This window comes from Capricornis sumatraensis, chromosome 10 (assembly GCF_032405125.1).
Source record: "Capricornis sumatraensis isolate serow.1 chromosome 10, serow.2, whole genome shotgun sequence".
Taxonomy (NCBI): domain Eukaryota; kingdom Metazoa; phylum Chordata; class Mammalia; order Artiodactyla; family Bovidae; genus Capricornis; species Capricornis sumatraensis.
The window spans coordinates 15,732,404-15,758,697 of record NC_091078.1 but is presented as its reverse complement, the minus strand read 5'-3'; the positions used below and the strand labels follow the sequence as shown (position 1 = coordinate 15,758,697).

At 45.7% G+C, this 26,294-nt stretch overlaps 1 protein-coding gene across 2 annotated transcripts; it reads left to right on the top strand.

Annotated features, from left to right (window-relative positions):
* The first annotated feature begins 640 nt into the window (after nucleotides 1-640).
* SEC24C (SEC24 homolog C, COPII coat complex component) lies at nucleotides 641-26,294 on the top strand. 2 transcript variants are annotated; one of them, XM_068981874.1, is made up of 23 exons: nucleotides 641-668; nucleotides 6,358-6,557; nucleotides 9,556-9,691; nucleotides 14,883-15,058; nucleotides 15,270-15,635; nucleotides 15,936-16,072; nucleotides 18,661-18,772; nucleotides 18,992-19,119; nucleotides 20,238-20,376; nucleotides 20,579-20,694; nucleotides 20,868-20,992; nucleotides 21,150-21,341; nucleotides 21,527-21,620; nucleotides 21,834-21,950; nucleotides 22,292-22,462; nucleotides 22,954-23,050; nucleotides 23,144-23,289; nucleotides 23,515-23,653; nucleotides 23,793-23,911; nucleotides 24,013-24,192; nucleotides 24,455-24,646; nucleotides 24,881-24,970; nucleotides 25,119-26,294. In XM_068981874.1, the coding sequence occupies exons 2-23, from the start codon at nucleotides 6,386-6,388 to the stop codon at nucleotides 25,257-25,259; spliced, it is 3,285 nt and encodes a 1,094-aa protein (XP_068837975.1). In that variant the 5' UTR covers nucleotides 641-668; nucleotides 6,358-6,385; the 3' UTR covers nucleotides 25,260-26,294. The 2 variants fall into 2 exon arrangements, with proteins under 2 accessions (XP_068837975.1, XP_068837974.1); XM_068981873.1 differs by lacking the exon at nucleotides 641-668 and adding an exon at nucleotides 4,590-4,634.

The following is a 26,294-nucleotide window of genomic DNA, read 5'->3' as shown; positions in this document are numbered from 1 at the left end:
TCCCAGAGCTAATTATAGTGAAAATTTCTGCCCTCCCCGTCCCCCATTCTTCTTCATGGACTTTTTATTCAGGACTGAGTACTAGCTCTGTGGGCTCTATCACTAATGTACATCCTTTCAGGGATGGTGCCTTCCCTGATGGGGTCATGGACTGATCCCAGCTGCTTTCCTCCAAAGCTGATTCCAAAATGGCAGCAGCAGGGGCCTCAATTCTCGAGCAAGGAATGGCTAGGTTTGTCCCACAGGTTGGCAAGCTCTCCAGAAAGACAGTGCCCCTTTGCTGTATGAATTAACCAATTAATCAAAGTGGATATCCATATGCCACTTGCAGTGCCGGGTACAATGTAGAGAAATTCTGACAAGCCTGCTCCAGCTGAAGTACTGCCTGTTTCATAAAGTTTTCCTGACTGTCTCCCAACTCCCTACCTATAGAATTAATCCTTCCTTCCTCTGGGCAAAAAATGTAGCTTGTTTATATGTCTGTTATTGTAGTTTTCAGCCAATATTAGTTTGTTTATATACCTGTCTCCCTAGGTTGTGAGAGTCTTGAAAGCAGGGACTGTGTGCAACAGCCAATCAATAGCCCACAGAGCAACGACTGATGTAACACGTGCTCAATGTTTGCTGAAATAAATTACCTTTTACAATACATAGTTGGTCATGGAAAGGTGGGTATAGATAGCTGTGCCTAAACATGTCAACCCATGTTAATAACACAATATTTACTTATTTTTAGGTTTCCATTACATTAATATCTCTATATTAATATTATGATGCTGTAATTATTAAAAGCTACAGTTTCCTGGAATAGGTGCTCTGCTAGCCTGCTAAATGCTGTTTGCCTTGGTGTATGATGTAGTCATGAAAAGCTCTTGGAATTTAGAGTCAGAATTGGACTTGGATTCTTGTTATATTATTTCTTAGCTGCGTGACCTTGGGCACTCACTTGACCTCATCAGTAAAAAGAGTATCTAAATATCCATTCATTCACTATTCAAACATTTATTGAGTATTAGCTAGTAATACTGGAGAAGGCAATGGCAACCCACTCCAGTACTCTTGCCTGGAAAATCCCATGGGCGGAGGAGCCTGGTAGGCTGCAGTCCATGGAGTCACTAAGACACAACTGAGTGTCTTCACTTTCACTTTTCACTTTCATGCATTGGAGAAGGAAATGGCAACCCACTCCAGTGTTCTTGCCTGGAGAATCCCAGGGACGGGGGAGCCTGGTGGGCTGCCGTCTATGGGGTCGCACAGAGTCGGACATGGCTGAAGTGACTTAGCAGCAGCAGCAGCATCTAGTAATACATGTAAGCCATTGTGCCATACCAGTGGCTTTCAATTACCTCTACACATTGAAATCACCTGGAAAACTTTGAAAGCTACTGGTTCCTTAAACTAGAACTGTGTATAGGATTAGATGATGTATAATGGCATTTTACATAGTATATAAATTTATATATTATACACACACGCACACACTCAGGCTCCTCAACCTTGCTGCTGCTGCTGCTAAGTCGCTTCAGTCGTGTCCGACTCTGTGTGACCCCATGGACAGCAGCCCACCAGGCTCCCCCGTCCCTGGGATTCTCCAGGCAAGAACACTGGAGTGGGTTGCCATTGCCTTCTCCAATGCATGAAAGTGAAAAGTGAAAGTGAAGTCGCTCAGTCGTGTCCGACTCTTTGCGACCCCAGGGACTGTAGCCTGCCAGGCTCCTCCGTCCATGGGACTTTCCCGGCAAGAGTACTGGAGTGGGGTGCCTGCTCCGTCCTCAACCTTAGGGATTCTAATTTTACTGGCCAGTTTTAAAAACACTCCAGGTGATTCTAATATGCATCCAAGACTGAGAACCAGAGTAGGGATACAGAAACCAATGAAATGCAACGTATCAGTGTGTATTCTCAAAAAAACTGACTTTAGGACTTATCTGGTGGTCCAGTGGCTATGACTCTGTGCACCAATGCAGGGTGCCTGCTTTGATCCCTGGTCAGGGAACTAGATCCCACATGCCACAACTAAAGATCCCGCATGCTACAGCGAAGAGCTGGCATAGCCAAATAAAATTAATTTTAAAAAGAGAGAGAAACTATGAATTTAAACTCTACTACTTACTAGGAGTGCATTAAGCAAGACAGAGGATACCTACTTTCCTATGCGTGAGCATACATGTTAGGACCGGAAAGATGGTGAACTATGTCTGGGCAGGGGGAAGCCACAGGAAACTCTGGTGGAGGTCCGTAGCGGTAGCGGTCCTGATGTGCAAATTGGTCATCTGACCCAGGTATAGGGGCGAAAGACTAATTGAACCATTTAGTAGCTGGCTCCCTCTGAAGTTTCCCTCAGGATAGCTGGCGCTCTTGCACAAACCATGCAGTTTTATCCGGTAAAGCAAATGATTAGAGGTCTTGGGGCCGAAACAATCTCAACCTATTCTCTGACTTTAAATGGGTAAGAAGCCCGGCTGGCTGGCGTGGAGCTGGGCGTTGAATGCAACTGCCTAGTGAGCCACTTCTGGTAAACAGTGGCGCTGGTAAACAGAACTGGTGCTGGGGGATGAACTGAATGCCAGGTTAATGAACCCATGGGTTGGTTCAGTGGGATAAATGATGTGGCAATTGCTCAACAAATGTTAGCTAAATTTCACAAATTACTAATCCAGACTAGTGGGTCTTAAATCTTCAGTGTGCAGTGGAGTTATCTAGAGGGTCATGGCTTGCTGGGCCCCCACTTGCAGAATTTCTGATTCAGTATGCCTTGGATGGGCCTGAAATTTGTGTTTCTAACAGGGTCCCAGGTGAAACTGACACTGCTGACACCAAGATCACAGATTGAGAAACAAACTGTGATTTGACTCCATTATAAACTCCTGAGGACAGAAAAAATCTTGCTGTTTTCTACAATATGCTCAACGACTAATACAGCTTCCAGCAAACACTAAAAGTGCAATTTTTAAAATGAGTGAACCATTTTGTGCCTCAGAATAACTAATATTTACTGCACAATATGAGAGCAAGAACCACCCCCCCACACACATTGGTCATAAAATTCATTTAATTTTTTTCCCCTTTAAATGAAAGATTAATGAACAAGATGATAGCAAGAACTTTTCTACCCCATTGGTCATAAAACTCTTAATTTAACATTTTTTTCCCTTTTAAATGCTTCCACCAGTGCTCTTTTCCCTCATTTCTTTTATTAAAAATTTTTATTCTGAAATGAATTGTACATAATACATATGTACTATTTTAAAATAACAATAAATATCCATGTGAATGTTAAGAAATAGAACACTGTTAATATTACTGATGCTCTATTATGTTCCTCCAAATTATACTTTTTCCTTCCCCAGAGGTAACCAACAGACTGAAATTTGTGAAAGAGTGCGCCAGAGAATTCTCACTTTTTCTTTATAGCTTTATCACGTGTATATAATTACAAAACGATACAGTTTAAATTGGCCAAAAGCTTTTGTTTGTTCACTACTGTATTCCCAGAACCAAGAACCTGGCTTGGTACACAACAATGCTTAAAAAATAATTATGAAATGAAAAGATTATTGAAAGGATTAAATGTAGTTACGTATATTTTTAAAACTCCCACAAATATTATCTACAATTATTGTTATTCATTAAACAGGGTAATAATCATTTCACGAACTGTAGCTCTTCTTTTAGGCTGGGGGCATTCTTACAAATCATCAGCCTCTGGCAGAGCTCTGCATCTAAACCTAGGCGCTATATAAAAATGGTTAATAATGAAAAAAAAGTTAATAAGGGCTTCCCTTTACTGAGCACTTACTATGGTGCCAGGCAATGTGTGACTTAATTCCATCCTCTCAACAAGTTATTACAATGGCATTCCTCTTTTCTCCATTTTACAAATGAAAGAAACTGAGGCCGAGATTAAATGACCCAAGTTAGGGAACTGCAGGGACAGAACTTGAACACATGCTGCCTAAAAGCGAAACTGCTACCCTTTAAAGTCTAAGGGCTTCAGCAACTCCCTGGTGGTTCACTGATTAGAACGCTTGAATTTTCACAGCCCAAGGGCACGGGGTTGGATGCCTGGTCAGGGAACTAACATTCCGTCAGCCACATGGCCCGGCCAGAGGAAGCAAATGTACAAAAAGTATACTATATCAGAATAATCATAATTTTTTAAAATCCCCAAACCAAAAAACATTATACTTTCCATTCCGCAAGTCTTATGACCGGCAAAGGTCATGGGTGAGAGAACCTCCCAGACGGAAATCAAAGGGGCTAGGGGTCAGCAGGAAGTCGCCACAAGACTTTGACTAAAATGCCATTGGAAGGAGAGTTACTAAAGAAAGCTCAGTCGCATTTCGGTTTGGGGTGGGACCATAAAGTTACCACGACATCTCAGAAGGGAAAAAAAAAGGAAATACATAAAAATCCTCAGAAGCCCCCGCAAACGGCCATCACAGAAAGGAAACTAGGGCGTGCGCGGAATCCGGGTTCCTCGGCGCGTGCCTACTGCAGACGTGGCAGAAGGAGGGGCCTTGGAGCGTGGGGGGTGGAACTTCCGAGGGCGACGCGCCGGCCCCCTCGGAACCGGAAGTGGAGCCTGGGAGCCTTGACGTTAGGAACGAAGTCGAACCTGGATCTGGAGCCGGGTGAGGAGTGGCTTCGGGAGGTTGGTGGGTAGGAAAGCAGAGGAGATGCCGGGGTATCACTGGCCAGGTCGGCGTCCTGTTTGCCAAGGAAGAGAGAGGTTCGGGGGCGGAGCCCGGGGAGAGACCCTCACCTCATGCATCCACAATCCAGAATCAGTCCTAGACCCTCCTTTTCTCCTGGCCCAGATTCCGGCTCCCGCTTCCTGTCCGGAGCCTGTTGAAGGGCGCAAGACGCTCGATCTTCTACTTAGAGCAACAGTCCTCGCATCGTGGCCCGAGAAGCTTGCTTGGTTTCTTGGTCTTGATCCCCGGCACTCCCAGCCTGCACAGCTCGACTACTTTCAGAGTTCTAGGGAAGCTCGCCCCGCCCCCTGGATTGTCACCCTTGACTGTCCACGCAGAGTGAAGTCGAAACTTGAGCCTGACTCCAAACTCTTGTGTGTGTTTGAGGGAACTATTTCCTCCCATCCCCACCCCCACACCGACTTCAGGAAGATAAACGGGAGGGGGACATCCGTCAAGCTTAATGTTATGACCTGTGCAAGGTTCAGGATTTGGAAGAATAGCTCCTGAGATGGCTTTGAATTTAAAAAGTTCTAGTGCAAGAGCAGCTCAGCTTTTCTGTAGTTAAGGTGGCCCTTCCTAGCACAGGCGAGAGGCCCATTGTTCCACTGCAGCAGCTATGAGCTCTTTTGCTTCCTGGGTTCCTTCTGTAGGCTAGTTGGAGTGATCAGGTTGTGTTGAGTAGATGTGATCAGATATTCCTGTTCTTGGAAGGATCCTGGAAAGACCCTCCAATTCACTCCTCTATTGTTGGGCAAGATTGTAATAATTTTGGATGTGGCCTAGATTCATGACAAGCCTATAAGAGCAGAAACAGAGTTGAAGTGCCTTGAGATTTGGAATAATTACAGTCCCTCTGCTTGAAGGATAAGGTGAATGATCTTTTCCCATGAAATCTAACTTTGCTATTGATCTTTGAACTGTTTCTCTGGGTTATTGTGTGAGGTTTTTGTGCCAAACCTGCACTAAGTTCTAATCTGGTACATTGCTAGAGTTTTCAGCTGTCCTTTACATTTAATGATTTTAATGCTTCAGTACTAAGGTCCATACACTCTTTTGGTGGGAAGACTGAAGATGGAGTAAGCACTTGATTTACTGCAGTTTAGCCTAAGAATGTCATTTTTCTAAATGGTCACTCTAAAATTTGTCTTCTGAGGGGGAGGGGATTTAGTTGATCTGTTTTAGACATGCAGTTTGAATGATTAAAAATGACTAGCACACTGCAGGGTATTCAGTTTTGTGGAAGGAATGGATGCTAGAGTGAATGAACAGAAAGTGGGAACATTGTTTCATTTACCTGTACTATCACAATAGTTCATCAGTGGCAGGACTCCTTGTATGACTAGACACTAGAAATCATACCACTAGGGAATGGAGGCTGCTGCTCCATTCCACTGGGCCTGTCTGAAGTTGAAATTTATACCCTCTTGGCAGTGACAAAGCATAGGGTTCAGAGTAACAAAATCCTAACTTTGAGGAGGCAGTCTGTCTACTGTCTGGGGAAGAAAATTACAAAGATCCTGTAATAGTGTGAGAATGATTAGGCTGATCACTGCCTGATAAGGTCAGTCCTTTTCTAGCTCTATTTCCTACCGTGAATAGTGCTTTCACTTTAGAAAGTTGATTTTGACTAATTTCTGTCTTCTCTCCCATCTAATAGGTGAGACCAAGTCGGGGATGCTCTCATAATGAACGTTAACCAGTCAGCTCCACCTGTGCCGCCATTTGGGCAGCCCCAGCCCGTCTATGCAGGGTATCATCAATCCAGCTATGGTGGGCAACCAGGGTCCACAGCCGCCCCCACTCCCTATGGAGCCTACAATGGCCCAGTACCAGGCTATCAGCAAACCCCTCCCCCAGGTATGTTTCCAAGCTTCCTTTGAGCTAAGGAAGGGAATTAGTAATCTTCAGGTTGGGTGGTATTGCCCTACTTAAACTGCCTAAAGGATTGTGGTGACTGGGATTGAGGAACATGAATCTGGTTCTTGGTCACTGAGAGTCCTGTGGGCAGTCTGCCCTTCCCTGTTTTTATATAAGGTCTCTGTGTCTTTAAAACATCTAGTAGGGTGTCCCATCTTCCAGGTTCAATGGCCGTTTACTTCATGTTGGTGTCACCCTGTGCAGCCTCACCTGGCTGAATTGTTCACAGGTGGATGGAAGGACTGTGGTCATAGTTCCTCCAGAGCCAGTGATAATTTCTCTCATTGGTCTCGTGGTTCTATCTATACATGACTGTGGGACATAGGGATAAAAAGTATGATGTTTGTATGCCTGGGTTTTGGTGCTTCTCATATCTTTTTGGTGACAGCATTCCTTTTCCTTTGAGTTTCTTCAGCTTCTTAGATGTTGTCTAATATCAGGGAAATTAAAGGAGACTGGTTGTCCTTAGGGTCAGTGTTTGGCTTTTATATTACATTTTTCATGAAGTGGAGCTCGTAACCTGTGGGTTATTCATAGGGGGCAAAAGAAGATGGTTGACAGTAGATCTTTGGTTAGGTGAAAGGGAAAGTGTTAGTTGCTCTTTGCGACCCCATATACTGTAGCCCGCCAAGCCTGTCAGACTCCTCTGTCCATGGGATTTTCCAAGCAAGAATACTGGAGTAGGTTGCCTTTTCCTTTTCCAAGGGATCTTCCTGACCCAGGGTCGAATCCACGCCTCCCACATTGCAGGCAGACTCTTTGCAGACCCACATTGCAGGTTAGGGTTAGGGTTTGGGCCTTAGGGTATGCCAGATGCTTTATGCTTTTTAAGAGAGTTAATTCCATAATGAGATATGTGAAAAAGAAGGTACTAAAGAGGCATAGGTAAAATTTGAGAAATGAATGAAGTTATTACCTTTTTTAATTTTGCCATGTGGCATGTGAGATCTTGGTACCCCAACCGGGAATCAAACCCATGCTCCCTGCAGTGGAAGCTCAGAGTCTTAACCACTGGACCACCAGGGAAGTCCCAAAGTTATTACCATTTTTGTGATGACTTTGGGGGAAAAAAAAATTTTGGAGTGATGAGATTAGGTCTCAGGGCTTTGGAAGAGCCTTACTCTGGGTTGGGACTTTGGCAGGACAGAGTCCACGTCTGATTTGCCAAGCTGTGGCTTATCAAGATGGAGCTGGCATTGCCCCAAGAAGAAGCTCTATTACTGAGAGGAAAACATACCTGGCTCTGTGATGGCTAGTGAGCAGGCCAGTGAATGGCTAGTGAATTCAGATTAATCATATTCCTGTAGGCAGGTTCTGTAGTGTCTAATCTCTACTGAGGGCAGAACAAAAGAAAAACAGTGGCTTGAACAGGGGTCAGCAGCATTTCCAAAGTGATATGCCAAGTAACTAATGGCTTTCTTTCTGCCTTTCATGTGGGAAGGATGACTAGCAGTCATGCTGCTGCTAAGTCACTTCAGTCATGTCTGACTCTGTGCAGTCCCATAGACGGCAGCCCACCAGGCTCCACCATCCCTGGGATTCTCCAGGCAAGATTACTGGAGTGGGTTGCCATTTCCTTCTCCAGTGCATGAAAGAGAAAAGTGAAAGTGAAGTCGCTCAGTCATGTCTGACTCTTAGCAACCCCATGGACTACAGCCTACCAGGCTCCTCCATCCATGGATTTTCCAGGCAAGAGTACTGGAGTGGGGTGCCATTGCTTTCTCCAGATTAGCAGTCATAGAAGTAGCTTTGATGGCAGCTCTGGTGAGCAGAACATGCGTAGTGCAGCTTTTGTGAAGACATAAGCGACAGCAATAACTGGAGGCCAGGAGACCTGTCCTGAGGGCTTCCCAGGTGCACTAATGATAAAGAACCCGCCTGCCAATGCAGGAAACACAAGAGACCTGGGTTTGATCCCTGGGTCAGGAAGATCCCCTGGAAAAGGGCATGGCATCCCACTCCAGTATTCATGCCTAGAGAATCCTCATGGACAGAGGAGCCTGACGGATTACAGTCCATACGGTCGCACAGAGTCGGGGACAACTGAATCGACTTAGCACATATGTACAACCTGTCCTGACTGAATAATTGGGCAGAAACAAAGTCTCCAACCCATGGGAACACTTCCCTGAGCCATGTACTATTGGGAGTGTCAACATTTAGAAGTGGATGAGAAGAAGGTGCTTAGGATCTGTAGAATATATGAAGAAGAGGTTGGCAGAATAGTCTCTCTAAGGGGCGCCTTTCTTTCTTTTTTTTTTTTAAGAATTAAAAAAATTATTTATTTACTTGGCTACTTTGGGTTTTCATTGCGTCATGTGGGATCTTTCATTGCAACACATGGATTTCTCTAGTTGTGATGCAGGAGCTTAGTTGCTCTGTGGCATATGGGATCTTAGTTCCTCCACCAGGGATTGAACCTCCAGCCCCTGCATTGCAAGGTGGATTCTTAACCACTGGACCACCAGGGAAGTCCCAACGGGTATGTCTTTACAACCTAGTTCAGCATGTTCTTGGTCATCTGCTAAGCCGCCTTCCTCGCATATGTTCTGAGTTTCTGAGTTCTAGGGTGGGATCTTTTCCTTGAAAGGGTTGATGTTTTGTCTAGGGTAAGAATATTAGACCGTCCTGGATTGAGTGAGGGTGTATAGTGATCACAGGAAAGCCTTTCATTTTTGTGGCTCTGGCTACAGCTTCACTAGTAGTATACCTATTATACCTGTTTAAGGGAGTGAAAACTCTCTGGCTGGGCATCCATGTTCAGAATTTCTTGTAACTGGAGTTGCATCCTGATGGTGTCCCTTTTCATTGCCAAGCTATGATACTGCACTTGTGATATTGCAGTGAAGGTTGGAGCTTATTGATCCTTGCTTTGCATTCCTTGCTCAAGGTGGAGGAGAAATTTCCTAATTTCTTAGCTTCTCTTCATTACCCTCAGGTGTTTCAAGAGCCCCAGCTTCTTCAGGGGCACCTCCAGCCTCGACAGCACAGGGCCCTTGTGGCCAGACTGCATATGGCCAGTTTGGCCAAGGAGATGTACAGAATGGACCAAGCTCCAGTGTTCAGATGCAGAGGTATGTACTTGGGTCAACCTAAAATTGGTCTGATGAGACTGGAAGGATTAGGAATGTATGAGGGCCTATTTTACTTTTCTTTTTTTTCCCCTTTGTTTTTCTCTTAGATTCCTTTTCCTCTTCCCTTCATCTTTTTGTAATTCGTTTTCCTTTTTCCAGATTAGAGGTGCTGCTGCTGCGCCTCTGTGGGTTATTGACTCATTTAAGCACCTGTGTTGTTTGGCATATTCTTTCTATTTCTGTGAACTTGAGTTTTTTCCTTGACTAGACATATCTTAAATAATTGTTATGGTCCTTCAGAACCTACCCTAAGGAAGAAACAGGAAGAAGGAACCTTAGGATTATTTATGTCTCTTTTGACTTCCCCTTTCCCTCTAGAACAGGAACTTAGTAGGATTTATTGGTTAATTTGGGTGTGACCAGTCATGAAAGGAAAGATCGCAAAGGAAAACTACATAAACGATGAAAACTTTGGTGGTGTGTGACCCAGTAAACCTTGTCTCTGTGTGGAAGTCCATTAAAGAAGGGCAGTCATCTCTGTTGGAATGCTGTTTGTATTTTGGTAAACAAAGAATGAAGTATAACTGTGGTAGGATGTGTATAGTGGAAGAGTTGCTTTCTGACATTTTTATTAGGTGTCCAGAATATACATTTTTAGCATCAAATGTAAGCCCAGAGGACTGAGCCTTGGAACTTACCAACTTATAAAAGGCATTCAGTAGGGGCCATCAAAATGCAATGAGAAAGACCAGTAGTGAGGTAGGTTAGCCAGGGTGTCATAGCATCCTGAAATTAGGTAAAGTAAGTATTATAGGAAGTCAAGAGAGTAATCAGGTGTGTCACTTGCTGCTCAAAGGTGAGATGTAGACCAAGAATTGACCATTGGGTTTGACATCATTGACAAATGTAGTTTCAGTGGAGATATGAAGGCAGCTGTCTAGTTGGAGCAGGTGAAAGAATTTCAGCTGGGAAGTGGATTAATGTAACCTAAAACCCTTCTGCTCTAAATGTCTAGAAAGGGGAGAGGAAATAGAAACAAAATTTTTTTTTTCAAATGCATAATCAAGCTTCAAGGAAAGTTAAATCCTCAAGTGCCAGATAACAAGTGGGAACTGAAAATCAGAGTGGTAAGTTGATATTGTGGCTGCCTGTGCAAAGGGTGGAAATTATCTTGAGGACCTAGGGGCTTAAGTTTAAGCAGGTAACTTGGGCATTTCTGAGCTGAGGTTTAGAACTGAAATCTTGTTTATGAAATCTGGACTTAGGCTACACTTCAGTAAACAGGTGAACTAGAAAAAAAAAATCTGTACACTGGCAGAGGGAGATAATAAAGAGTCCTGATTCTCCCAGGCTGGCTGAGGATAAGTTGCAGGGGAGTCGGGGGCGGGGTGGTTTTGAACTGCATGTGAACACCAGGGATCATTTGGGGTGGTGAAAATGTTCTAAAATTGGATTCTGGTGATGGTTGCACAACTCTTTAAATTTACTAAAAATCATTGAATTGTACACTTAAAAGGAGTGAATTGAATGATGTGGAAATTACAACTTAAACTTTAAAAAAAACTTTGATACTGGGCAGCAGTATCATTGGCGTACCCTCCAGAAGCAAGTCAAATGCTAAACAACCACTCTTAACTCAATTCAGGGATTTCTCAAAGGAAAAAAAAACATTAGACTATGAGAGGAGAACGGATAGTAGGCTATTACATTGATTAAGGGACTGTAACTGTCAATATAGGATTATGTACCTACCTAAGAGAAGGCAAATAAAGGCGTTTTCAGAGACTGATAGTTTACCCTGTATGGGCCCTGGCTGAGAAAAGTACCAGGGAATAGACTAGGGGAAAAAAAGGAAAAAGAACCTAGAAAGAAAGATCTTTTAAAAGAGATATGAATAGTAATTAAAGAAGTAGAGATAGAGACTTCCCTAGCGGCCCAGTGGTTAGGACTCCTCATTTCCAATGCTGGGAACTTGGGTTTGACCCCTGAAGTGGGAACTAAGATTCCACAAGCTGCATGGTGTGGCCAAAGGGGAAAAAAAAGCATAGACCAATTTTTTCCTAATGTTTGGCTAAAAGATAAAAGCTTGAGGGGGATGTGAGGTTTTAGGGCAGTTTTATTTTATTGGATTTTAAAAATCCAATCCAATTACATCTCAGTTCATTGAGATGTAATTCATATACCATGACCATTTAAAGTGCACAAATTTAATGATTTTAAGTATATTCACAGATTTGTGCAACCATCACTATCGTCCATTTTAGTACATTTTCATCACCTCAGGAAGACACACAGTATCCTTTATCTGAGGAGCTATCCCTATTCAGCTTTTCCTTAAATCCCTCACTCCCCCAACCGTAAACAACCACTAATCTACTTTCTGTCCCTATAGATTTCCCTATTCCGGATATTTCATATTAATAGAATCGTATATATTTTGTAACTGATTTCTTTCACTTAACATAATGTTTCCAGTGTTCATTTATGTTGTAGCATGTATCAGTACTTCATTCTTTTTATTACAATATTTCATTATATGATTATACCACTACATGTTCTTTATCCATTTATCTGTTGATGGACATTTGGGTTGTTTTCACTAATAGTTGGTTATTTTTTGAGATATTTGTATGTTTTTGTGCTGCTGGGAACGATCAAGGAGAAAGACATTGAATGGGAAGTACTTTGGAAAGAAAAGTTCCAGAATGGAAAAAGATATTTACACATAAAGTAGATAAAAACATAAAATAGTGTCCAGAATATGTAAAGAACTCCTACTAGTCAATAAGAAAGAGTCAGTTCAGTTGAAAAAATAATAAACAAAATCCGGAATAGTATTTTATGAAAGAAGGGATACTAATGGCCAAAGAACAAATTAAAAAGCGGTTCAACCTCATAAATGAAGAAAAAAGTAAATGTTAAAAACCACAACAGAATTATCCTATGTATCGATCAGACTGGCAAAATTAAAAAGCGAATAGTACTGAATATTGCTGAGCATATGGATTATCAGGAACTCTCCTCATCCACTGGTGGTCAGATGCAAATCAGTACAACTACCATGGGAAAATAACTTGGAATTATCTGTTAAAATTAAAGATATCATATCATATAAACCAGTAATTAAACTCATAGCTGTATGCCTTAGAAAAAGCCCAGGTATGTATAAGTTAAATATATGATTGAACATAGTAACATTATTATTGATAATATCCCAAACTTAGAAAACCTTCAATATCCATCTGTAGTAAAATGCTTAGGTAAATCGTGGCATATTTATTTAATGGAATAACATTTCATGATGAAAGAGAATGCTAAGTGCAGCAGCATAGATGAATTCATAAAAGTGGTTAAACAAAAGAAGCAAAACTCAAAGTATGTATGATGTGATACTATTTAACAAAAGTTTGAAAACTTGACATAACTGAATTATATTGTTTTAAAGACAAGGGAACAATTTTTAGAAAGTTAGGAAAGTAGTTATCTTTGGGAGAAAGGGGGCTTCCCTAGTAGCTCAGCTGGTAAAGAATCTGCCTGCAATGTGGGAGACCTGAGTTTGATCCCTGGGTTGGGAAGATCCCCTGGAGAAGGGAACGGCTACCCACTCTAGTACTCTGGCTTGGAGAATTCTGTGGACTGTACAGCCCATGGGGTCACAAAGAGTCGGGGACAATCCTGAGCGACTTTTACTTTTGGGAGAAAGGAAAGGGTTGTGAGGAGAGGCACACAGGGCCTTTGGTGTATTCCATTTCTTGACTGGCCTTTTGGTTACAGGGGTGTTTGTGTTATTCAGCAGTACACATATGTTTTATGTATCTTTTTCTATTTATGTTACATTTCACAATTTTAAAGTACACTGGACTAAGAATTGGGCCTGGACCTGGGTTCTAGTTCTAGTTTAGCCTGCTACTTTTACCCTTAGTGTTTTAGTTTTCCATCTGCTCGGTTCCCTTCATTAATTTGCTGTAAGAATTAAAGCATTTAGAGATGCCTTGTAAATTATAAATCTATGTGCAGATAAGGTGTGAGTTTATATGACAGAATACCAGTAGGCAGTTGAGAGTATTATCCATATTAATAGAGTAGTACTATGGAATACAATTGTTCTGACAAGGATTTATAAGCATCTGCCATGGGCTAACAGTATGTTTGTTACTATGGAAGGCAAAAACTGCAAAACCCAGCAAAGAGCTTAGGGAGGTAGGTTTCACTAGCATAATGCCCTGAAAATACTAGTTGAATGAACAAATGAAAAGTGAAACTGCAGGACCAGTAGAAGCTGACCAAACATAATAAAGTTCCAGTTATTTAGAAAGACAAAGTAAACAGGAAGTATAAATCAGGATTTCAGTGTAATAGGCTACTATGATGAAGAATTTGATTCATTCTTGAAATCCCAGAAGGAGCTTGTTATGTACAATAATCTATGCTGTAGATTTCTGCAGTAATGTTACTATAAACCACTGGTGCAATGGCTAGTTGGTATGCAGTGATATTACACTGATGCTGTATTTGTATTTTAATGTGGCAGGTGGTACCATGGGAGTGTCCAGTGCAGTTACTCAAGTAATGAGACTTTGCTGGATAGACTCAGCTAGCAGGCTGCCTGGCTTATATCCTCTGTGTCTAGCCCTTAACTCTGGTGAGATAGCATCATCTTTCTCCTTAGTAGAGAATTCCAAACTTAGCTCACCAGCTCTTCTGATCTTAAGAGATTTCTAATACCTTTCCCAGGATTAAGTGATCCTTTGGTTTAAAGGTTAAACAATCAAACTGCATTTGTTCAAGCCCACATTTATTAAGCTTCTGTTGTGTTAATGCTTCTGTGCACGTTTCATTTCGACTTCTTCAGTGCTTTTGAATACAGAACCGAAGTGGCTTGTCAACAAAGGATTAAGGCAGAGGAGGTGATAATCTAACTACCAGAGTAAATACTGTTTGATCTGAGGGTGCTTGGCACGTGTTTTTGGAGTGAATCTAATGGAAAACAAGGTTTGCCCTGAATAATCACAGTGTAGATTATGAGGAATGTGATTTATTCACAAATATATAAAAATATGAAGCCATATAAGAGCCCAGATGAGAGTAAGATGCTGTAAAACAGTATTGTTTCCCATATAATGTGGGGCTCCTGTCAACTTGGGAGGGATTCCTGGCCCACTAGAAGCTTCTGCCTTCCATCTCTTCACAGGCTCCCTGGGTCTCAGCCATTTGCGTCTGCCCCATTGGCCCCTGTGGTCAGTCAGCCAGCTGTGCTTCAGCCCTATGGGCCTCCCCCGACAAGTGCACAGGTGACTGCTCAGCTGGCCGGAATGCAGATCAGTGGTGCTGTGGCCCCAGCCCCTCCCGCTTCGGGGCTGGGCTATGGTGAGTACCTATGACCATAGGAATACTGTTTCCTTTTTAGAGGCATCTGTCTCTGGGGTATACCTGGATCCCTTTTATTTCTTTTATGTATTCCTCTAAGCCCCAGCAGATGGGACAAGTCATTCCTGCCCCTCGGGTGGAAAGGAAAGTGGTTTGCTGAACAAGGAGGCAGAATGACTGGGGTTCTGACTCTACTTCTTCTACTTCTCAGGCCCGCCAACATCACTGGCCTCAGCCTCAGGAAGTTTCCCTAATTCTGGTCTGTATGGCTCGTATCCTCAGGGCCAAGCTCCTCCCCTTGGCCAGGGTCATCCGGGGGCCCAGCCTCCCCAGCGATCTGTCCCACCACAGGCCTCCAGCTTCACATCCCCCGCCTCAGGGGGTCCTCGGATGCCTTCGATGACTGGTCCACTCTTGCCTGGACAGAGTTTTGGGGGGCCCCCAGTGAGCCAGCCCAACCATGTGTCCTCACCTCCTCCTCAAGCTCTGCCCCCTGGTACCCAAATGACTGGGCCCCCAGGACCACCACCACCTATGCACTCCTCCCAGCAGCCAGGCTATCAGCTGCAGCAAAATGGTGAGTTTTTCCCAAGGACTACCTAGGAGCCAAAAGCTTCAGCTATTCAGGTGTTTTCATTGTTGTTGTTATTTGCTTCTAGTATTACTTGCTAAGTGGTTAACTAGATAGACAGCTTCAGGGTATTATTACTAAGATGTGGGATTTATAAGATTTTTTTTCTCATAGTTCAGATAACAAATGGTTATTACTGCACCTCTCAATTCTGTGTTTATAATAGGAGTCTAGTCATTTCCGTGAGGCCTTAAGAAGAGATAGGGAAGGAATATTTTGTTCCTCAACCTTGCCCTTGTCTCCCAGGTTCCTTTGGACCAGCCAGGGGCCCTCAGTCCAATTATGGAAGTCCCTACCCAGGAGCAGCCACTTTTGGCAGTCAGCCTGGGCCTCCTCAACCATTGCCTCCTAAGCGCCTGGACCCTGATGCCATCCCGAGCCCTGTAAGTAGATACTTATGTGGTCCTGGGGAAGGAGCTTGTGGCTATCAGATAAGTGAGTCAACCTAGATGAGATGTTTGCCTAGCCTTTTCTGATTATTTTTCCCTTTTGTTCGTCATGTTGCAGGTGTAGAGCCTACATGTAATTTTTGACTCTCTAAATAGAACTTGATGTTCCAGAAGTATTTTAGGGGTATTTTTACTTTATAGCTGGGCAGGAAAGGAAGGGAAGCCAGGAGTGATCAGCAGTGTCATAGAGCTCTGGGTTGCTGTCACCACTGGACAGAGCCTGGAAGCCTCTGCTCTTTTGTGGAGTACTGGCTGTGTCCAGGTCTTGTCCTCTTAGATCTAGTAGGATAGCATAGCAGTCTTCTTAATGGTTAGAGCTGGCGGGGAATCTCTGGTGTTATTGGTGAGAAAAAGAAAGCCTCTCTGGACTCTTTCTGCCTCTACTCGGACAGTGTTTTAGGAGAAAGCCTTCGATACTTTTACTTGCTAGTCTTCTGCTGTGTGGATGGAGAAAAGTGATCTACAATTTCAAGGGCAATGTGGGGAAGTTCCTTCTCCCAGGAAGAAGGTGAATCTTACCCTTAGAGCCATCAGAATGCTCACACCTTCCTCATCATACTCAAGAGTAGAGGCTGATACGGTATTCCCAAGTGGAGGCCACTGTATAGTTCTGTCTGCAACATTTGCTGTCAGTTGCCTCACCATGCTTAGCCATTGTCATATTCCATCCTGTTCTCTTCCCTCTTCCTTTGGGGAACCATCATGGTGAGGGACCCAGCTGGCTAAGGGGGACCCTAGAGGATGAAGCAGTGCCTCTTTCCTTTTTCCTCTTGTAGTGAGAAGGAGCGTCTGGCTGGATATGAGGGGAGGCTTCTTTCAGTGTAAGAGTAGTTCTTACATGGGGGGCTTGGCCTTTTGGAGGGAACATCCCTCTTCTTCCTTCTTAAAATTTCTCCCATTCAGCCCCTCCATATAACCCCTCTTGCCTCCTGTTTGCCCCCTTCCTTATCTTTCTACATCATAGTCTAAGCCATTAAAGGCTCTTTTTTGGCCCAGAAAAATTTGGAATTTCCGATCGAGAGGGGGCCTGATTTCAGCAGTAGGAGCTGGGCTCCAGCTGTTCATGTCTAACTCATCAGGGCTGAGAGAAGTAACATCTGCTTCTTGTTCTTTTGTCTCCCTCCCTGTATTCCCCTGCTGCCTTTATTATTAAAACACTAAAAGCAACTCAATGAGCTGCCTCCTCAGCAGAAAACCAGGCACAGAATAGACCCTGATGCCATTCCTAGTCCAGTAAGTGCAGGGGGTGGGTGTGTGTGTGTGATCCCTGTGTTAAATCACCCGTGCATGCCTATGACCTCATCTTCACCTCATCCACCATGTCCATCCCTCTCCATCCTCTTCCCTTAGTCCTTCTAGACCCTTGCTTTTACAAGCTAGAAGGATATGCATGCCTTAAGTCACCATATAATGAAGTAGCAAGCTGTTAGCAGTGCCTTTAAGTATGGGATGGTAGAAGGTCAGGCTCGAAGGGCGGGATCAAGTAGCTTGTTAAGCTTTGGTTTTAGCCCTGCTGGCTCCTCCAGGAGCCTGCCTGTGACATATGATGGAACAGGACAAAACAGTAGATCCTTCCCTTTTGGGTTTGATTTGTCTACAGCTTGTTGCGGAGAAACATGGGTAGGTGGCTACTAATGTACAAGTCTGGGAAACTGGCATTTCTTACAGGGAAAGGGACTGCTGGTTTGGGAAAGTGTGGGTCACTTTCTCATCTGGAGAGTCTCTTTGACTCTGATATATTTCTGAGCTTCAGCTCTTTATTCTATGGGACACAGAGTCTTATTTTCCCTTTACTTTTTCTGGTTTTACCAAACCCATCTTGAAGTAACTGACAAAGGTTATCAGTCTGCACAAAGATCTGATCACCAGCTTTGCAATATCTCTTTTTTTTTCCTTCGCTGGGTCTGTCAAAATGTGGGGGACTGAGGATTGGGCTATAAGATCCTCTTCTCCCAAGTTTACACACTGATGCTTACCTGAAAATAAGGCAGCATCTGCTTCCTCACCTTACCTGATCATTTCTGGCTGTGTAATCCTCTCCTCACCCTGTCCCTTCTGCTCTCATTGAGTGTAGAGTCATTCCAGGTAGATTTCATTTTTACATGGTTACTGTTGTCTGTGTTCCTGCTCCTGGGGAGAGAAGGGGAGGGGAAGCCTCGATGGGGGAGGGAAGTGGAATCTGACCATGTCTGAAGGCTTGTGATTAGAGCTGGAGCTTTCCTGGAGTAGGTATTGTAACAGGGTGATCACTGTTTATTGGGGGTCAGGGCGATTCATAAAGAAGCCCTTTCTCAGTGTTGCCTATGCAGCAGGTTGCTGCTGACTACAGAGTGGAAGATTGGCATTACCGCATTTTATATGATCTCCAAAAGGAGAGCAGGCCTGGTGCATGGGGTGTGTTCCTGGGCAAATTCTTAGTTTCTGTGCTGCAGCTCCAGCCTTTCTTTCTCCTGCCTCTGGGACGTGGTACTCCCTTCTCCCTTTTCATCTGTCGCTTCATTCATTTCACTTCTTCCCTACAGATTCAGGTTATTGAAGATGACAGGAACAACCGGGGTTCAGAGCCATTTGTTACTGGAGTACGGGGCCAGGTGCCACCCTTAGTCACCACCAACTTCCTGGTGAAAGACCAAGGTGAGAAGGGCAATAACTCCTCCCTGCAGGACTTTTTCTCCAGCATTGTCAGCTTATGGATGGGGCTCTTGTCAGAGACCAGTCCGTCATTGGTCTCTAGGGGGAAAGAGCCACAGTCACCTCTAGCATCTGTTGGGGTGATGGGGTGTGTCAGCAATGGCGAGCTGGTGTCTGGAGTGATTCTGTGATCTGACTCAGCTTTTCCATCCCCTCCTTCAGGAAATGCAAGTCCCCGGTACATTCGATGCACATCCTATAACATCCCTTGCACCTCTGACATGGCTAAGCAGGCTCAGGTGCCGCTGGCAGCTGTCATCAAGCCGCTGGCAAGGCTGCCCCCAGAGGAGGTGAGTCAGGGACAGACTAGAGTATAATAAGAGGGAGGAAGTGAGGGGGAGTGAGGATAAGACTTCTTCCTAGATGTGATTCTGGCAGTCACAGTGGATGAAGGCTTGGTTGGTCGGGAGGGGAGCATATCGTCAATAGCTTTCTGTCCCAGGGCCCATGCCTGAAGAGGGTGATAGGGAGGAAAGCAAAAGCCCAAGAAATTGCTGGATGGAGCAGAGTTCACACGTGAAACACATTTTGAAAAGAGTCAAGGCCAACTTGTAGGGGAGAAGACAGCTGGAGGCAGGAGCCTCCTGTAGCACGGTCATCACCTGGTGATGAGAGGCACGTCACTCTGGTTTTTCTTGTACTCTGTCCTGTCATCCCAGGTAGGTTAGAAATATTAGGACAGCATATTAAGAAACAGAATCCAGGGGTCCTTCTTTTACCTGGTTTGGGCTATAATCTGTCACCCAATACCTGGAATCAGGATGAAAAGAGAGAGCGCTTGGAGCTGCTGCGCCATGCCGTGGTGTATATACACTTGTGTTCATGCCTTCATGAACTTGGGGGGGGATTTCTCTATAACTGGACATTCAGGGCTCACCTTACATCCTGCTTCTTTGTCTTGTTCTGTCTTTTTCTCTTTCTCTTTTCCTGAGTCTCAGTGAGGGTGGCTGGACACTTGCCTGCTGGTCTCTTATCTGTAGGGTAACATCTGCCTGGGGTGTCAGTAGGTATCACAGAAATCCAGGGATTGGGGAGGACAAGTGTCACAGATACTTGGGTGGGAAAGGAAGCAGGAACGAAGGGGATTGAAGATTGGTCCAGAAATGAGAATCCTGGGTAATCTTTGACTTTCTCCTCATGCGCCCACGTCAGCCCCTGGCTTGTTTGGGCCAGTTCCACTGTTGCTCTTCTCTTTCAAGAAGTGAAGTTCTAGAGATGAGGAGTAAGGAGAGGGACTGTAGTCCTTAGACCCTTAGGGACATTTGTCCTCATTCCCCTTCTCTCTGCTCCCTCCGCAGGCAGACTGTCTGAGCCATGTTCTTCTCCCTCCAGGTTGTTCCTCCTCATCTGTTCCCACATATCACTGTAGCTTCCTTCTGTGTCTGAGCCCCTTCCCTTTGCTCCTTAGGCTTCACCGTATGTTGTCGACCATGGGGAGTCTGGCCCTTTGCGCTGCAATCGTTGCAAAGCATACATGTGCCCCTTTATGCAGTTCGTTGAGGGAGGGAGACGCTTCCAGTGCTGCTTCTGCAGCTGTATCAACGATGGTACGTTCACAGAGGCTGGGGCTGGGGGATCCTGACTGCATCTTCATTATTCTCTTTCTAGTTAGATAGATGAGGCTCCATTGTTTAGGAGATGGGGACGTGAAGTGCCTCTGGGGCTGTGGGGCATTAGAGTGAGCTCAGCCAGGACCAGACGAGGACTGAAAGCGGACCCATGAGTAACACTCTGGCCTACTCCCCACAGTTCCTCCCCAGTATTTCCAACACCTGGATCATACCGGCAAGCGTGTGGATGCTTACGACCGTCCTGAGCTGTCCCTGGGCTCTTACGAATTCTTGGCCACTGTGGATTACTGCAAGGTGAGGGAAGGGAGCGTGGGGAGGGGCAGTGGGTGAAGGACAGTGAGACAGCTGAGACTCGCTGTGGTCATTTCCTTCACCCTGTCACTGTCCCCTTGGATGCTGGCTTATCTCTAGTCAACTGACCTGCTTACCGCTAGCCCTCTCCCCTCCAACATTTCCTTCTTTTGCAGAACAATAAGTTCCCCATCCCTCCTGCCTTCATCTTTATGATTGATGTCTCCTACAATGCCGTCAGGAGTGGTCTTGTCAGGCTCCTCTGTGAGGAGCTCAAGTCACTGTTAGACTTTTTGCCTAGGTGAGAGTTAGGGGCCAAGGTACTCCTAGGGATGATCATGGCTGGGGAGGGGGCGCAAGGGTGGGTGGTTGGGATAACTCAGCACGTGGATCCTGACGTCATGCAGTTGGCTGGTGGAGAAGGTGGCAAGTCTGGGTAACAACATTCCTTTCTGCAGGGAGGGCGGGGCAGAAGAGTCAGCAATCCGCGTTGGCTTTGTCACCTATAATAAGGTGCTCCACTTCTACAATGTGAAGAGCTCATTGGCCCAGCCACAGATGATGGTTGTCTCTGATGTGGGTGACATGTTTGTGCCACTGCTGGATGGCTTCCTGGTCAATGTCAGCGAGTCTCGGGCAGTCATCACCAGGTAAGAGTCAGATTGTGGGGGTAAAGTGAGGTGGAGGGCAAGGTACAACCACAGAAAGCCAGTGATGGACACAGGCTATGCCTCAGGAGTTCTCAGAGTCTGGGGGCCAGATGACTTTTTGGGGGAATTGAGGGATCTGAAATTTGGATAGAGTTTTGATTGCCTCCCATCACCTATCTCTTAAGCTTATTGGATCAGATTCCAGAAATGTTTGCAGACACAAGGGAGACGGAGACAGTATTTGCCCCAGTGATTCAGGCTGGGATGGAGGCTCTGAAGGTAAGGCGAGAGTCCTGGGCAGCCGCCTGTGTGACACTTTCTTCTGAGCATCTTACCTCTGGGATACAACCCCTGTTTCTTTAGTGACTGGTGACTGTCCATGAGTCAACCTGTCTGACATAGTTGGCACTGAATAAATGACAAGGGACGGGATGAATGAATAATGGATGAATAAAGGAAAGAATGGACCAGTAGATCTCTCTCCTCTTCTAGGCTGCTGAGTGTGCAGGGAAGCTCTTTCTATTCCACACCTCCCTGCCCATTGCAGAGGCCCCAGGGAAACTGAAGAACAGAGACGACAGGAAGTTGATCAACACAGACAAGGAGAAGGTGTGGGACTGGGAGCTGGGGGGAGGACTTCGCATCACAGAGGAATGTGCTGTCTCTTTACAGTGCAATACTCCTAACTTTCTCAAGGGGCTACTGGGACTAGATCCTCTGTCCTTTCATATCTGTGGCTGCCAGCCTTCTCCACCGCTCCCACACCTCTCTACCCCATCTCATCCCAAAGCCCTTGGTAGACTTTTTAAAGAGAATGTTCTACTACTATTGCAAACTGTAAGGTAGCTCTGAAGTCTTACGTGTCCTCGAATAATAGCCCATATTACATACATAGTTCTCAAACAGGGTGGAACTCAGGTCTCTGAATACCTTCTTCTGTTCCTGCCTAGACTCTGTTCCAGCCTCAGTCAGGTGCCTATCAGACCCTGGCCAAAGAGTGTGTGGCCCAAGGCTGCTGCGTAGACCTCTTCCTCTTCCCTAACCAGTATGTGGATGTGGCCACCCTCTCTGTTGTACCCCAGCTCACTGGTGGCTCTGTCTATAAATACGCTTGCTTTCAGGTACGGCACGGGACTCTGGGTGGCACGTGGAGGCAGGACTGGAATGCCTGCCTACAAGTGGAGTGGCTCCTTAGCTACTGACTCATTGATAGGAATATCATTGAGAAGACCACACAGTGTGAAGAAGAGTGTAGCGAAGAGGAGCACGGGGCTTGAAATGAGCCCGGGGTTGATATTCTGGCTCTACCACTTAGCCGCTATATGACCTAGGATAAATTACTTATTTTCTGCTTTGTATCTTCATCTATAAAATGGGATTTTAAAGTAGTTTTTAAGTAGGGTTTGTCATCAGGATTAAGTGAGCACATGTAAAGCACTTAATGTAGTACTGGGCATGTAATAAGTGCTTAAGAGCTTAAATAATAACATCGTTATTATTACCTTTACCTTATTGTCATTACGATTCTGCAGGCTTGTAGAGTGGAGAGGGTACAGGGATTGTTGGTGGATTGTATGTAGTAGGTGATGTGACTCTGGGCCTGGGGATGCAGGTGGAGAACGACCAGGAACGGTTCCTGAGTGACTTGCGTCGGGACGTCCAGAAGGTTGTTGGCTTTGATGCTGTGATGCGGGTCCGGACAAGCACTGGTCAGTTCTGGTTGGAGATGAGCAGCTGAGCGGGGGCCCTCAGTCTGTGCGCCTATCATATCATTAACCATGTCCCCATCCATGTGGCCTCAGGTATCCGTGCTGTAGATTTCTTTGGGGCTTTCTACATGAGCAACACCACAGATGTGGAGCTGGCTGGGCTGGATGGGGACAAGACGGTGACTGTGGAGTTCAAGCATGACGATCGGCTCAACGAAGAGAATGGAGCCCTCCTGCAGGTGCTGGACAGGAAGCAGGGGTCGGGGAAGAAGTGTCAGCGGTCACTTCACTGGATTTAAGTAGGCTATAGGGAAGGGGGTGAGGGGTGCGCAGAGAAGACTAGAAGAGGCTGGAGAAGGGATAGCTCCCATCTTTCTTCTAGCTTCATAAAATAGCGAAGAGGAGGTGTTGTGAGGGTCTTGGTGAGGGAGGGGTGTGAGGTGCCCCTCTCACTCTCCCCGTAGTGTGCCCTGCTCTACACCAGCTGTGCAGGGCAGCGACGGCTCCGCATCCACAACCTGGCTCTCAACTGCTGCACTCAGCTGGCTGATCTGTACCGAAACTGTGAGACTGACACGCTCATCAACTACATGGCCAAGTTTGGTGAGGGCAGAGGCCGGGCAGAGTGGGATCGGGGCTGAGGATGGACAGCAGTCCAGCATTCCTGGGTGGGTGTGATGGTGGGAAGGCACCTGTGATGGAGTGGCTGACCAGTGACTATGCTGTCTCCTTTCCCATCCAGCATACCGGGGGGTCCTAAGCAGCCCTGTGAAGACTGTTCGCGACACTCTCATCACTCAGTGTGCCCAGATCTTGGCCTGTTACAGAAAGAACTGTGCCAGCCCCTCCTCTGCGGGACAGGTGGGGCAAGCTTGTTGGTGGAGAAGGTATTGGGATACACCTTTGCATTGGGAGGGATTTCTCATGATCATGATCACTGACTGTTTTGATAACTCCCTTAGTTGATCCTTCCTGAGTGCATGAAGCTCCTCCCTGTTTATCTGAACTGTGTATTGAAGAGTGAGGTCCTGCAGCCTGGAGCTGAAGTCACTACTGATGACCGTGCCTACGTCCGGCAGCTGGTCACCTCCATGGACGTGGCTGAGACCAATGTCTTCTTCTATCCTCGGCTCCTACCGTTGGTGCGACTGAATGCTGGAGTGTGAGACGCTGTACTGAGAAAGGGGCATCATAGGAGGAGGAAGGGAAGGATTAATATTGTCTGTATCTGACACTAATACATTTTTACCAATATTATCTGATGTAATATTTTCATACTGAGAGTTACTCAGGTGCTTAGTTTTCAGAAATTTTGTGTGTATGGGGGTGCAGGATGGGCAGGTGCAGGTGGGCAAACGAGTCTTAAAGTCATTGGTAACCTTTTGCCCTCTTCCTTTTGTCCAGACAAAGTCTCCCATTGAGAACACCACTGAACCACCAGCAGTCCGAGCATCTGAAGAGCGTCTAAGCAATGGGGATATATATCTGCTGGAGAACGGGCTCAACCTCTTCCTCTGGGTGGGAGCGAGTGTCCAGCAGGGTGTTGTCCAGAGCGTCTTCGGCGTCTCCTCCTTCAGTCAGATCACCAGTGGCCTGGTGAGGGCAGGGCGTCAAGGAGAGTGTGGGTGTGGAAGTAGGCTTCCTGATAAGAGTAGAAGCCAGTAAAGTTAGTGTGCTCATTCTCTTAAGTAGCAGGGGACACTGAGAGGGAGGGTGCTGTCATTCTTCACAGGCTTCCATATTTCAGATAATGCATAAATCTGTGCTGCCCCATCTTGTCTACTGGATTCAGCATACCTTACCATAAGGATATTGGATTTTGTGTTTCAGAGTGTTCTGCCAGTTCTGGATAATCTGCTGTCTAAGAAGGTGCGAGGCCTCATTGATAGTTTGAGGGCACAGAGATCGCGGTACATGAAGGTAACAGTGATCCGAACCTGCATTTCTTACCTTGTCAAGTCCTCACTCTGAAGGCGGGGTGGGAGAGTGAGCGCCCAGATAATGGGATTTCGGGGCATATGGTTAATTCTCTTCAGCCCTGCCTCATGACCCTGTATTCTGACTGTAGCTTATTGTGGTGAAACAAGAGGACAAGCTGGAGATGCTGTTCAAACACTTCCTGGTGGAAGACAAGAGCCTGAGCGGGGGAGCGTCCTATGTGGACTTTCTCTGTCACATGCACAAGGAGATTCGACAGCTGCTGAGCTAGAGCATGTGGGTAACCAGCACAGGGTCCAGGCCAGCTTCCAGAAAGTACCCAGGACAGCAGAGAAACTGGGACAGTTCCATATCTTATATGTCATGTAAGCTGACCTCAGTCTCTGTGGGGAGGGGGAGGTATAAGGAGACACCTTCTTTCTGGGCTCAAGTATCCTACCACTCTGTCATGTCCTGCTGTTGGAAGGTGCCTCTATCCCCTCACTTTATCCTCCTTTTCCTGCTAATCCTGTCGTAATGAATGTAGTTTCTCAGTTCACTGTATATGATTTGGTGTTGGGGGATTTGAAGCCACCCAGACCCTGGCAATATTATGTGTCCCTTTGGACCAGCCTCCAAGAAGAGAAGGGCAGGTGGGATGGCACGGAGATCCCAGGGGGTTACTACGGCGGGGAGGGGCTGCTAATTCAGCTCATTGTCATCAATGACTTCCTATATTAGGGAAAACATACATACAGGTGCACAAGAGCTGGGCTGTAGGCCATAGATGGTAGATGGTAGGTGGTCAGTCTTCTTGGGCCTGGAAGTCAACAGCCAACTCAAAGTGACTGAGGGTGGTTGATTAGCTTTCTTGCTCTGCTTCCACTGCTCTTTCTCCTGCAATGACCAATGATCCCTTGGTGGACAGAGACACATTATCAGAAATGAATGAGCCTGGGAACAGTTGCAAAGTATATTGAGACCTAGGAGAGGTATTAGCCTCCTTTCCAGCCAGAGCAGCCCCAACACTGGATGGTTCTGTAGGGAGCCTGGTCATCAACTTGCAATACCTCACAGAGCCAGCCTATATACCACTCTGAGCTTCCGCTGGAAACACTGCTCTCCAAGCTGCTGGGGAGAGAGGCAGAAGTGGCTAGTCTCTCCTGCTAGGACACCACTCAGGCTTTGGTATTGACAGAGTGGCTGACAGTTATCTTCCAACCCGACCTGGCTGGGGCAGGACAAGGGCTAGGCTTGATGGTGGCCAGGCTTGCCTGCTCCCAGCCTGGGATGCCCCTGCTCTGGGCCTCTCATTTCTCTTCATTGG

What these genes read in the sequence shown, in the direction of transcription:
- SEC24C (XM_068981874.1), top strand. Translation starts at nt 6,386, where the DNA reads ATGAACGTTAACCAGTCAGCTCCACCTGTGCCGCCATTTGGGCAGCCC. An exon ending in CTGGGATGGAGGCTCTGAAG is followed by an intron (nt 21,621 to 21,833) that starts GTAAGGCGAGAG and finishes CTCCTCTTCTAG; the next exon opens with GCTGCTGAGTGTGCAGGGAA. An exon ending in GCGGGTCCGGACAAGCACTG is followed by an intron (nt 23,051 to 23,143) that starts GTCAGTTCTGGT and finishes ATGTGGCCTCAG; the next exon opens with GTATCCGTGCTGTAGATTTC.